General features: G+C 48.2%; 1 protein-coding gene across 1 annotated transcript in view; it reads left to right on the top strand.

Annotated features, from left to right (window-relative positions):
* The window catches only part of EFTUD2 (elongation factor Tu GTP binding domain containing 2), a 42,207-nt gene that overhangs the window by 9,136 nt on the left and 19,207 nt on the right, over positions 1–13,864 (top strand). The window contains 10 exon segments of the mRNA XM_030541719.1: positions 4,877–4,942; positions 5,217–5,252; positions 6,533–6,623; positions 8,014–8,052; positions 8,055–8,083; positions 8,996–9,162; positions 9,531–9,653; positions 10,810–10,844; positions 10,847–10,871; positions 11,504–11,591. Of these exon segments, the coding sequence (XP_030397579.1) occupies positions 4,877–4,942; positions 5,217–5,252; positions 6,533–6,623; positions 8,014–8,052; positions 8,055–8,083; positions 8,996–9,162; positions 9,531–9,653; positions 10,810–10,844; positions 10,847–10,871; positions 11,504–11,591 (699 nt within the window).

The following is a 13,864-nucleotide window of genomic DNA, read 5'->3' as shown; positions in this document are numbered from 1 at the left end:
CTGTGTTCTCTAGCTAATGCATATGTAGTTATGTAACTCTGCTTTAAGAAGTGATGTGTACGCATCAGCTCGGGAGTGTTTGATAGTATATATCAGTACAATATGTAGGTAAATCTAACCAATTAGGGGAGAGGGGAGCAATACCCTTACCATGGCTTTGTCAAGGCTCCCCTCTGCTGTGATGCCTGCAAAACCAGGCCTGCTCCTCAGGACTAGGGAGCTGACAGAGTGTAACAATCCCTCTTTCCTTCCCTCCTTTGCTCTTACTAACTCTCCCATTTTCCCCTGTACTCCTAATAAATAAAGAAAAGGAAAAAACCCCACATGTAACTAATCATGCTGTGTCCATTCTTCACAGTGTTCATCTACTTGTATGTTCTTTCCCTGTTAAACATAAGAACAGCCATACTGGGTCAGACCAAAGGTCCATCTCGCCCAGTATTCTGTTTTCTGACAGTGGCCAATGTGAGCTGTCTCAGAAGGAATGAACAACACAGGGAATCATCAAGTGATCCATCCCGTCGCTCATTCCTACCTTCTGGCAAACAGAGGCTGCGGACACCATCCCTGCCCATCCTGGTCAATAGCCATTAATGGACCTATCCTCCATGAATTATCTAGTTCTTTTTTGAACCCTAGTATCGTCTTGGCCTTCACAACTTCCTCTGGCAAGGAATTCCACAGGTTGACTGTTCATGTGTGGAAAAAATACTTCCTTTTGTTTGTTTTAAACCTGCTGCCGATTAATTTCATTTGATGGCCCTAGTTCTTGTGTTATGAGAAGGAGTAAATAACACATCCCTTATTTGCTTTCTCCACACCAGTTATGAGTTTATAGACCTCTGTCATATCCCCCCTTAGTCGTCTGAAAAGTTCCAGTCTTATTCATCTCTCCTCATACAGCAGCTGTTTCATACCCCTAATAATTTTTGTTGCCCTTTTCCAAGTCCAGTAGATCTTTTTTGAGATGGGGCGACCACATCTACACCCAGTATTCAAGATGTGAGCGTACCATGGATTTATATAGAGGCAAGATGATGTTTTCTGTCTTATTATCTATCCCTTTCTTAATGATTCCCAACATTCTGTTCACTTTTTTGACCTGCCACTGCACATTAAGTGGATGTTTTCAGAGAACTATCCATAATGACTCCAAGATCTTTCTTGAGTGGTAACATCCAATTTAGCTCCCATCATTTTCTATGTATAGTTGGGATTATGTTTTCCAGTGTGCATTACTTTGCATTCATCAACATGGAATTTTATCTACTATTTTGTTGCCCAGTCACCCAGTTTTGAGAGAGCCTTTTATAGCTCTTCGCAGTCTGCCTGGGACTTAACTATCTTGAGTAGTTTTGAATCATTTGCAAATTTTGCCACCTCACTGTTTATCCTTTTTTTCAGATAATTTAGGAATATGTTAAATAGGACTGGGCCCAGTACAGATCCCTGAGGGGACACCACTATTTACATCTCTCCATTCTGAAAACTGACATTTATTCCTACCCTTTGTTCCTATCCTTTAACCAGTCACAGTCCGTGAGAGGACCTTCCCTCTTATCCCATGACTGCTTATTTTGCTAAGAGCCTTTCGTACCCACTGGATCCTTCTTGTCCACGTGCTTGTTGACCCCCTCAAAGAATTGTAGTACATTGGTGAGGTATGATTTCCCTATACAAAAACCATGTTGATTATTCCCCAAGAAATTATGTTCATATGTGTGTCTGACAATTTTGTTATTTACTATAGTTTCAGCTAGTTTGCCTGGTACAAAAGTCAGGTTTACTGGCCTGTAATTCCCACGTCTCCTCTGGAGCCCTTTTTAAAAATTGATGTCGTATTCGCTATCCTCCAGTCATTTGGTACAGAAGCTGATTTAAATAATAGGTTACAGATGACAGTTAGTTGTCCTGCAATTTCACATTTGAGTTCCCTCAGAACCCTTGGGTGAATACCATCTGGTTCTGGTGACTTATTACTGTTTGGTTTATCAATTTGTTCCAAAACAACCTCTGACACCTCAATCTGGGACAGTTCCTCAGATTTGTTACCTAAAAGAATGGCTCACGTTTGGGAATCCCCCTCAATCCTCAACCGTGAAGACCGATGCGAAGAATTCATTAGTTTCTCCGCAATGGCCTTGTCATCCTTGAGTGCTCCTTTATCATCTTGATCCTCTAGTGTCCCCAGTGGTTGTGTAGCAGGCTTACTGCTTGTGATGTACTTAAAAAAATGTTTTTGCTGTTACTTTTCAAAGTCTTTGGCTGTTCTTCAATTTTTTTTTGGCCTTCCTAATTATATTTTTACACTTCATTTGCTAGAGTTTATGCTCCTTTCTATTTTCCTCCCTAGGATTTAACTTCCACTTTTTAAAGGATGCCTTTTTGCCTCTCACTGCTTCTTTTACTTTGTTGTTTAGCTACGGTGGCTCTTTTTTGGTTCTCCTACTATGTTTTTTAATTTGGGGGTGTACATTTAAGTTGAGCCTCTATTACAATGTCTTTTTAAAGTTTCCATGCAGCTTGCAGAATTTTACTTTTGGTGCTGTACCTTTTAATTTCTGTTTCACTAACCTCCTCATTTTTTGTGTAGTTCCCCTTTCTGAAATTAAATGCTACAGTGTTGGGCTGCTGTGGTTTTTTCCCCGCCACAGAGATGTTAAATTTAATTATATTATGGTCACTATTACCAAGTGGTCCAGCTATATTCACCTCTTGGACCAGATCCTGTGTTCCGCTTAAGCCTAAATCAAGAATTGGCTCTCTTATGGTGCATTCCATGAATAGCTGCTCCAAGAAGCAGTCATTTAAGGTGTCAAGAAACTTTATCTCAGCATCCCTTCCTGTGGTGATATGTACCCAGTCAAATATGGGATAGTTGAAATCCCCCAATCCATAGAGATTTTGTGGTACAGTTTAGTTTAAGATTTTTACTTCATTTGATTTCTATGCTTTCTTTCACATATAGTGCCATTCCTCCACTAGCATGACTGTTCTGTCCTTCCAATATATTTTGTACCCTGGTATTACTGTGTCCATTGGTTATCCTCATTCCACCAAGTTTCTGTGATGTCTATTATATCGATATCCTCATTTAACACGAGGCGTTCTGGTTCACCCAGCTATTATTTAGACTTCTAGCATTGGTATATAAGCACTTTAAAAACTTGTCACTTTTTAGCTGCCTGCCATCACATGATGTAATGAATGGCACTGTTTTTCATTTGACTGTTTCTTTTCAGATCCTACCTGTTATTTTATCATCTTCCATCCTCTCCTCCTTATTAGGGCATAGGAGAATCTCCATTATAGATCCTCCTCTAAGGGATGTCCGAACCACATGCTCCTCTGCACTTGTCAGCTTTCCTCCAGCCCTTAGTTTAAAAACTGCTTTACGACTTTCTTAATTTTAAGCTCCAGCAATCTGGTTCCATTTTGGTTAGGTGGAGCCCATCCTTTCTGTATAGACTCCCCCTTTCCAAACGTTTCCCCAGTTCCCAATAAACCTAAACCTCTCCTCCCTACACCATCGTCTCATCCACGCCTGAGACCCTGCAGTTCCTGCCTGTCTAACTGGTCCTGCACGTGGAACTATAAGCATTTCAGAGGATGCTACCATGGAGTTCCTGGCCTTCAATCTCTTACCTAGCGGCCTATATTTGGCCTCCAGAACCTCTCTCTTATCCTTCCATATGTCATTGATACCTACGTGTACCACGACCACCGGCTCCTCCCCAGCACTACACATAAGTCTGTCCAGATGTCTCGAGAGATCTGCAACCTTCGCACCAGGTAGTCAAGTCACACGCGGTTCTCCCGGTCATCGCAAGCCCAGCTATCTATGTTTCTAATGATCGATGTCGCCCATTGCTAGTACCTGTCTCTTCCTAATAACTGGAGTTCCCTCCCCCGGAGAGGTAACGTCAGTGCAAGAGGCAACCCCAGCACCATCTGGAAGGAGGGTCACAACTGTGGGATCATTTCTTTCTGCTCTAGTTGGATGTTCTCCATCCCTGAGGCTTTCATCCTCCTCAACAACACAGAGGCTGTCATCTGTGTACCTCTCTGTCTCCCTTAGCTCCTCCAGCTCAGCCACCCTGGCCTCCAAAGTCCGTACACAGTCTCTGAGGGCCAGGAGCTCCTTGCACCAAATACATATGTACGCCACCAGCCCATAGGGCAGGTAGTCACACATGCTGCATTGGGTGCGATAAACTGGGTTGCACCACTCTGTTGCTGACTTCTGCCTGCATTCCCTTTTTACTCCTGCAGCTGGGTCCTTTGTTGTTGTGTTGTTTTGTTTTTATTAGGGGATGTTTTGTAGCTTAAGTTCCAAGAAGTTTAAGAAATGTTAAGTGCTATGTAGCCCCCCCCGCTCATCCCTCCTTCACATTCCCCCTGTAAACTCCCTCACAAAACTCCCCTGTTAGCTGCTCCTGTTCACTAGCTCCTCTGGTCACTTAGGAGCGGTCTTTTTAAAGCCCTGGTCTTCCGGAGTAGCCCTACCCCTAGTTAAGGGTTGTTCATGACCCTTCATGTCTTGTGTTTTAGATTGGAAGCCCTTCAGGGCTCAGTTAAATCTATTTATGTTCGTACTGGTGCCCAAACAGTGGGGCCCCCATCCTGAGTGGGCCCATAGTAAAACTGTAGTAGTAGTAATGATCTGTCAGTTACTTTATCGCTACTCGCCATTCTGATAGTTTTAGTCCCTTGAGAGATTGCTATCACAGACTCCACTTCAAATAACATATAATTAGCCACCAGCTCTGCTCCCTCCACCTCTCTGGCTAAAATAGAAGAGATTTGGTGGCCTTCTCTATCTGTTTATCACCCATAAGAATCACCTTGCTTTTTCTTGCCTTTTGATACTTTCAGGACTTGTTTTGTGGATTGCCTGATAGAGCAGACGCACCCAGAGATCAGGAAGCGCTACGACCAGGATGTAAGTGTCATCTCCATATGTTCTGATCGTTCAGGAGGGCAGAGGGTGCTCACATTCAAATTAAGAGATTCTGTGCATGAGGGAGAATGTGATATAAAGGTTAGAGCCAAGAACTGGAAGCCAGGTGTCTGGGTTCTGTTCCTAGCTCTGCCGTGTATTTACTGTGTTATTTATATATAAACAGCTATCGCTTCCTATATCAGACTTTTAAATGTTTGATATAAAAACGTCTTGTTTCATGATCTGACCCTGAGAACTGTCTCTGTTTCTGCAGCTTTGCTACACCGACATACTGTTCACGGAGCAAGAGGTAAGTGCACCTTGAGATAGGCACTAACTCCAGCAAACAGCGCTCAAGCTGCAGAAAGACACGAAATAATAAATTCTTCACTCGTAATGCTTCCAAGTGTCACCTCTTGTGCCCTGTATGCTGGAAGGAAAGTTCTTTTTCATTCACTGCACCAGTTGATCTATAAACCAGGGATCTTATCGCTTAAGGCAATGAGAAGCAGACCAAACCTTATCTTCCTTCCATTACTCGTGCCTCCCTATAAAAAACCTTAATAGTCACATTTAATTAAATAAAAAAATCTACTGAAGCTGACCACCTGTGGCAATCTGGTCAATTGTCCTTGTAGCTGAAACAGGCAAGAGTTTCTCTGATGCTGAGGCTAACATGACCAATGTAGTGTTGTGAAAGGGCCATTTGATATCCTGTATGTTGGAGGTAAATGTCAAATTGGTGATGGACATATTATTTGGATGGAAGACCCGTGAATGCTGAAGTGTGTGTACCAAGAAAGGCCACTGTGCATTTGGCAATCACATGGGAACCAAAACCTTCAGTGGCACAGTAAGATCAGACAGACACAGACTCCTTAAGAATGCGGGTGGCGTTCGATCTGCAAGGAGGCTGTGTCCCTGGGGGATTTGCCGTGATGATGATGGGGATGATGGTTATAAATGTAAACTCTCTTTAATTTTGGAGGCTGTCCCAGTGGCACGAGTGGGTTCAGTCTGTGAAGGGAAGGCGGGGGCCAGGGGTTATTCACCCATATTGGAATAAATAGATTCCATTTTTCATAAAGCCTGGCTTTCTGGGATTTGATCCTTTAGACTGGTGTCTTTGGTTATGTTTAAGAAAAAAACCAAACTGGGTCACACTGATTACATGTTGGCGTAGGGTCATGTCTGGATCTGTTCTGTGAACTTGGTATTTCCATCCCCTCACTGTTTCTTTACACTGCCTATGGGCAGAGCTCATGTGTCAGGGCGCGACCTGGGGGCAGCAGCGAGAAGGGAGGCAGAAGGAATTTATTCTCCCATGTACAGCATTGCACTGTTAGCTGAGTGCAGTATTCAGGAGATTTCTCCTTCCTCGGATGAACTGGGTGTTGGCTACTGCTAGAGCAAGTTTACTGGGTGTCTGGATCAACAGCCCAATCCAGTATGATAGGAGAGTGGGACATTGGGATGGTGGGCGATTTTCTGTGTCTTGTCTGATGAATTCTCTTTCCATGGCTGACTGCCACTTTCTCCAGTCATGTGGCACTGTAATTTATCTGCTAATCCTGACTTCATTTCTTTCAGAGGGGTGTTGGCATCAAGAGCACCCCAGTGACTGTGGTTCTACCAGACACCAAGGGGAAATCCTTTCTCTTCAACATCATGGACACGCCAGGTGTGTTGAGCTGACCCAGACACTGCCAATTTGTGGGCTCAATCCTGCTTGTGAGTTAGGCTCAGTAAAGCCAGCGGTGCTACTGGTGTGAGTAAGAAATGGACGTTTCAGTGAAGGCTTCCACAAATGGGCCCCAATTCATAAAACCTATAGGTCTTCTGAAGGAAGGTGCATAGACATGAATGGAATATGAAAAAGATAAACCAGTGTCTACCAAAGGAGGGTCTGAGGGGGGGCTTTGGAGCTAGGGCATAATGGGGTTTTGCGCCAAACCATTTTCTCAAATCCAATGTCTGTCTATTTAAATTTCACAGACCATTTATTCAATTTAGACTTTATAAAGTGCAATGACACACTGAAAAGTTTCCCTTCAAAGATGACATCCTGGGATTTCAGGTTTACTCTTAGTGATTCCATTTCAGCCCTAACACAGCTTCAGATTCTGACCTTCCAGCTGGCTGCTCTCTGCTTCTGAAAACACTACCAGCTATAGAGAGATTTTGCAGCTGGACTTTAGCTGGTAGTTTTTTGTTTCTGATGCTTAAGGCAGCATAGGCTTCAGCTTATGCTCTCTTAGCTGGACTAGTTCCTTCAGGGCCAGTAGGACTGAGAACGTTGCTCTCTCTCTTGTCAAGGTCAGACAGGATGATCAGAATGGTCCCTTATTGGCCTTAGAACCTATGAAAACTTGTTTGTGTATGAGCTGAATCAGCAGCAGTGACTTAAATATATGGGAAGGAGCTGTGTGGCCAGATTTTCAAGGTCTCGGCGCCCACGTTTGAGCCAGTTTTTTTCCAAAGTGCAGTTGTGAGATTTACGCTTAGGTTTCCAGAAGAACTTGGTGCCTGCCGTACTGATGTCTGGAGTTACAAAACAGCCAGGGACTGAAGGCTGACACAGCGCCGTGTCCAAAGAGCTTTCAGTCTAAGCCAAGGAGAGACAAGCATGGAAGACACCAGAAGAGGGAGGAGGGTTTTGCAGGGATTATGTTGGTTACTGCCCCGCTCTGCTCCTTAACCTAGTTCATTTACCTCTCTGAAATTACTACTTTAATTACCACCTTTCCTCGGGCATTTCCACAAAGCTTTGTGGATAGCGTTACAGTTGCAAACAGACTACTAAAAACAACATTAGTAGCATGCTGTAGTCTCAAAAATCAGCATTGGACAGTGTGAAAGATCCTAATACACAATGCTGGCAACAGTGCCCTTGCTAGATTAACGGAGGTGCTTTCTGCAAGTCAAAGGAACGCCATTCTTCTCACTCCTGCCCTCTGGAGTGCAAGCTTGTGACCAGTGACAGGTCACCACAGCTGGGGGCAGCTTTCCCCACTCCAGTGAGTGATCTCTGAACTGGGATCACTGAGCTTTGATTGATTTTTGTTTTGAAGGCCATGTGAACTTTTCTGATGAGGTTACTGCCGGCCTTCGTATTCGGACGGAGTTGTGCTTTTCATTGATGCCGGGCCGAAGGGGTAAGTGTTATCCTCTTTTACCTCCTGTGGATGTATTTCAGAATCTCTTGGCCCCCTGATCCTGACTTCAGACTAGGAAGCAATCTGTGCAGAGTTCACTTGCATTAGTGATGGGGCTCTTTGGAGGCTGATTTAGAAAGGGTAGCATTTTCTAGCTATTGAAGCAGAGAGTCATGGCTCCTTGGTTCTATTGCCAGGTCTGACACTGATGGACTATCAGAGGGGTAGCCGTGTTTAGTCTGGATCTGTAAAAGCAGCAAAGAATCCTGTGGCACCTTATAGACTAACAGATGTTTTGGAGCATGAGCTTTCGTGGGTGAATACCCACTTCCTCAGATGCATGTAATGGAAATATCCAGGGGCAGGTATATATACGTGTGCTAGCAAGCAAGCTAGAGATAACGAGGTCAGTTCAATCAGGGAGAATGAGGCCCTGTTCTAGCAGTTGAGGTCACACCTCATCCTCCCTGATTGAACTGACCTCGTTATCTCTAGCTTGCTTGCTAGCACACGTATATATACCTGCCCCTGGATAGTTCCATTACATGCATCTGAGGAAGTGGGTATTCACCCACGAAAGCTCATGCTCCAAAACGTCTGATGGACTATGACTTTGGAACTACTTGCTTAACTACTTTGTGCCTCCACTTCCTCCCCCATCTGAAATAAAGATGATTATTTATATCAGAGGTGTTGGAAGGGGTGGCTTAAAGGAATGCTGTTGGGTTAAACACCCCCTTCTAAAATTCAAATTATTAGCAGGTCACTGGTGGCCGAGCTTAGACTTTTCTACAGGCTGCTGGCCTAGTGGATAAGGGTCACTGCTTTGTCGTCACGCCCCATATAGCATGTTATCAGGGGCTTTAGCTCGTCTGGTAATGCTCCTTGTTTTCCGCAGGTTATGCTGAACACAGAGAGGCTCATCAAGCATGCAGTGCAGGAGAGGCTGGCAGTGACCGTGTGCATTAATAAGATAGATCGGCTGATCCTGGAGCTGAAGCTTCCCCCCACCGATGCCTATTACAAACTCCGACACATAGTAGATGAGGTCAACGGTTTGATCAGGTACAGATTTGTGGGGAGGGGGGGGGTTCTTTTTATTCCATCCCTGCTTTGTTGTCCTCTGTTGGTCTCTTTCCCTCAATTGTCCAGAAGTTTTTCCTTCTCCATTTGTTCGATGTATTTTAAAAGAGGGGAAAACAATAGTTAAACTGCAAAACGTGTGTGTTCTACCAACCCTGAAACACAGCTCCTTAGTGTTGGAGCCTTCTTGTAGGCCCCTGTGGGCAGTGCAGAATTCCTCCAGTAGATTAGATCTCATTTCTGGGCTTGGGTTTACATTCATTGACAGTGTCTTCCTCTGTTTATAGCTCCAGTCTCTGCTCCATCACGCTGTAGAGTTATGCTGTACATAAAAGCTCTCTCTGTTTCAGCATGTATTCCACCGATGAGAACCTGATCCTCTCCCCTCTTCTGGGGAACGTCTGCTTCTCCAGTTCCCAGTACAGCATCTGCTTCACACTTGGCTCCTTTGCAAAGATTTATGCAGAACATTGGTAAGACTCAGCCAAAAACCATGAACAAATCAACATCTCAAGTCCTATTCATTTCTGTGGAGCCCTTTCAAGTACTTGCAGCAGCTCAGGTCTCTCTGCTGGTTTCATATATGCACTGTATCCTAGCACAGGTGCTCAGAAACATTTAGGGAGCTGAGAGTTATTGCAGAGCCCAATTGGGGTATTTCTCACCAGCCACTTTCAGGTTGTTGAGGAACAGGAATCCCAGTGAGGAACATTGCGGGATAAATATTTTCTCCTGTAATCTTTATCTTGTAGATATTGGAATGGGTGGAAGCCACTATATGGTACATACATCTATAATGGGGAAAACCACTGTCACTGTTCTAGATAAATGGTTGCATATGTGTTGCACTCTGCATGGGGTACATGGCTCAGAGCTGAAAGGGTTAAGAATCTTTCAGCATAGCCGGAGGGAAAGTCCTGTTCTCTGGAGTTGAGACTCAGCTGTATGGAGGCTGAAGCTTAGCCCTGGGGGTCTTGCCCTCTCGCTGCCCCCTGGATCTCTTTTATGTAAACTGTCCTGGCTGTGGTTTGCATCTCTGCTCCCTCGTTGCCAGCCTGAGGCAGTCTCTGGTTTGAAAGAGCAGGCAATAAAAAAACAGCCATGTGCTTAGCCTGGCCGGCTAGAACTCGGCGAGTCCCTGGGTTGGAATGTTCCACGGGGCTGCAGTTGTGGTGAAGTTGGGATCTAGGAGGCGGTGCCAGGCAGCTGGCCCAACTCGGGGGCGGGGGCCATGAAAAGCAGCCTTTGTTCAGAGATCAGGGGGCTGACACTTTCATGTGCCGTAGGAAGGAATAAACAAGATCCTCTTTCATTGTGGCATCCTTCGGTGCCCATCCTGAGGTTTTTCCCGACTCGGGCGAAATTTAGCGTGCGGGCAGCGGTTGGTAAGGCATGCTAATGGACTGTGCTCTTAGCAGAAATGGTGTGAGGGATGCTGATGTCCTATCACTTGTAAACTCAGCAGGCGTGAAATCTAGAGCTACAGTCCCGCCTATTCCCGGAGCGTATGAGGAGGGATATTCTGCAGCTCTGAACTCCCTTGATCATTTACAAAGAAAACATGACCCTGTAAGCGGAGAGAGGTGTTTCATCGTGTGATAGCTGAGGTTATTTCTTATTCCCTTGTAGGAGAATCAATTACCAGGAGTTTGCAAAGCGACTTTGGGTGATATCTACTTCAACCCCAAGACGTACGTAGTGTTTCTAATGATCTTTGTTCAACAGCTTTCTTACTGTCCAAGCAGCATCTCTTGCTCAGCTCCTCCATCCCGTAGAACAACAGGCCGAGTTGAGCCTCTCCTCTACTAGGTGTGAATCCACATTGCTGTGTTGTCCTGCCAGTTGGCGGCACAGCGCTCATGTTCCTCCACAGGCATTGCTAACTGTCACTGCTGGGCTTACCCTGGGGCCACAGACATGCTGCTCTAGCTCACCGGGATTATGCGGAGGGACTTTGGAGGAGGATGCGGGATGGCATGTGGCTAGACTTCCAGTTTTCTGAGTGGTTATGGGTACCTGGAGGCGTTGCCGGTTCAGTTCCTAGGAACTGCGAGTTCCTACTAAATGCCCATGAGAGTTCATTGGGGTCTGTCTTTTTGAACAGTGTGTATAGCTCCATAGGCGTGCGCTGAGCTTCCCAGGACAGGTCAGGTCAGATTCTCTGCCCTGCAGATCTTACACTCTGCGTAAGGGCCAGGAAAGGAAGGGGGAAATACGAATATCCAGACATGCAGGGGCTAGTGTACATATCACAGAGGTCATAGTGCTTTTGGGTGGCAGAGCATTTTCCATTCACATCTTTCCTCTTGGCTTTCCTGCACAGACGAAAGTTCACTAAAAAGGCCCCGACCAGCAGTTCCCAGCGGAGCTTTGTGGAGTTTGTCCTCGAACCACTGTACAAGATCCTGGCTCGGTACATTCTTGCTTTCCCCTTTCCTGTGACGTGAGTGCAGTACCAAGTAATGAAGCCTGTAGTTCTTCTTCGAGTGATTGCTCACATCCATTCCAGTTAGGTGTGCGCGCCGCGCGTGCACGTTCGTCGGAAACTTTTTACCCTAGCAACTCCAGTGGGCCGGCAGGTCGCCCCTGGAGTGGCGCCGCCATGGCGCCCACTATATAACCCTGCGGCCCGCCCGCTCCTCAGTTCCTTCTTACCGCCGTGTCGGTCGTTGGAACTGTGGAGCGCGGCTTAGCTGTCCACGTCCCTAGCTCTCCTGTTATCTCTCGATTATCTCTCGTACTGTTAATTAGATTGTTGAGTGTAGTAGTAGTGCTTAGTTAATAGGTTGTAAATGTCTTCGCCAGGGGCTTAGCCCTTCACGGCACCCGGCACCGGGCTCTAGCTGGTTCGTCGGGCTTTCAAGCAGTGTGCGGCCTGCAAGAAGCCTATGCCCACCAGCGACCCCCACGACGCATGCCTGAAGTGCCTGGGGGAATCGCACAGATCGGACAAGTGCCGCATCTGCAAGGCTTTTAAGCCAAGAACAAAGAAGGAGAGGATCAAAGACTCCCGAACTCTCCTTATGGAGGCGGCACTTGACCCGGCGGCTTCGCAGGCCGTGATCTCCGGCGCCGGCACCGGATCGCACCGGCACCGGAAAGACTCCCAGCACCGACCTTCTCCGGCACTGGGACAGAACCGAGGCCGTCGAAGTCTACTACTCCGGCCAGGCAGACCCGACTGGAGCGCCGGCCTCACACCGGCCACGGCGCCGCCGGCACCGTCGACTCCGGGCCGGCGGGTCCGTCGAGTCCGGTGCCGCCAAGCTCCCCATGAGATCTGGGGTTGAGATATTGGTCCCGTCCACGCCGGAGACCTTCGCACTCGGCTCGGGACCTCATAGCACTGACTGAGTCCACTCAGCAGCAACCCCGGTACCCTCCGGTGCGGGTCGTGTCCCGAGGCAAAGCCCTGATGTCGGCACGTCTCGGGACTCACGCTCACGATCGAGGTCCCGACGCCACGGTAGCTCCAGCCGCCGCTCGCAGTCCCGGCACCGCTCCCCTCGGCGGTACCGGTCGCACTCGCGGCGCCAGTCGGCCTCAAGACGATCGCGGTCGGACTCCAGCCGCCGATTACCGGCACCGCGACTCCAGGAGCCAGTCCCGACGTTACTCGCCGCACCGGTCGACCTCCCGGCACCGAGTTGGTGGCAGGTCCCGGTCCCGGCGACCTCCCGGCACCGAGCTGGTGGCAGGTCCCGGTCCCGATTCCGGCACCGAAGCGGCGACCGGTACGGTCTAGATCCCGGCCCCATGATAGAACCCGGTCCCGGTCCCGATCCCGGCACCGTTTTGACTCCCGGCACCGGTCCCCGGCACCGAGACATTCGTCCATGCCGACCCGCGCAGACCCTTACCAACCAGGGTCAGCTCCGCCGTGGCCTTCTAGACAGCCGTCGGTCTCTTCCCAACGGACAGCGGGTATGCGCTGGGCACCGACGGCAGGCGGCGCTATTTAGCGATCCGCCACAACAAGACCGAGGCCCGCAGCAATGGGGGTTCTGGACACCCTGGGCATACCATCAAGCCCAGGGGCCCCAACAGCTCCCTGCTAGGCCTGCGACGGCGGAGCGCAGGGCGCCAGAAGCCTCATTGTCTCGCCCCCCTCCCTCCCCGGATCGGGAGGAAGGATCCCAGCAACAAGACTCCGCTCTGGCTCCTGAGGCAGAGGCGAGGGCCGAGGGAGACCCTCCATTAGACACTCTCTTGCCGGGGGTTTCCTCATCCTCCTCCCCTGATGAAGAGGTGGCTGGTACCCTCCTCCAACAGCCCCCCCCCCCCCGCTGGATCTCAGAGCGCACCAAGACCTCCTCCGGCGAGTAGCCCAGAATCTGAGTCTGCAAGCCGAGGAGGTCTCGGAAATAAAGGATCCGATCGTCACCATCCTCTCAGCAGATGCTCCCACCAGGGTCGCCCTGCCCTTCGTAAGAACCATCCAGGCCAATGCCAACACCATCTGGCAGTCTCCGGCCTCCATCCCCCCTACTGCGAAGGGCGTCGAGAGGAAGTACATGGCCCCTTCTAAAGGCTATGAGTACCTCCATGTACACCCGACGCCGGGTTCCCTGGTGGTTCAATCGGTGAATGACAGAGAGCGTCATGGGCAGGAGGCTCCAGCCCCCAAATCCAGAGAGGCCAGGCGAATGGACCTCCTCGGCCGTAAGGTATACTCGGCTGGGGC

The sequence above is a fragment of the Gopherus evgoodei genome, chromosome 23 (assembly GCF_007399415.2).
Source record: "Gopherus evgoodei ecotype Sinaloan lineage chromosome 23, rGopEvg1_v1.p, whole genome shotgun sequence".
NCBI classification, from domain to species: Eukaryota; Metazoa; Chordata; order Testudines; family Testudinidae; genus Gopherus; species Gopherus evgoodei.
This window is presented reverse-complemented; position numbering and strand designations above follow the sequence as displayed.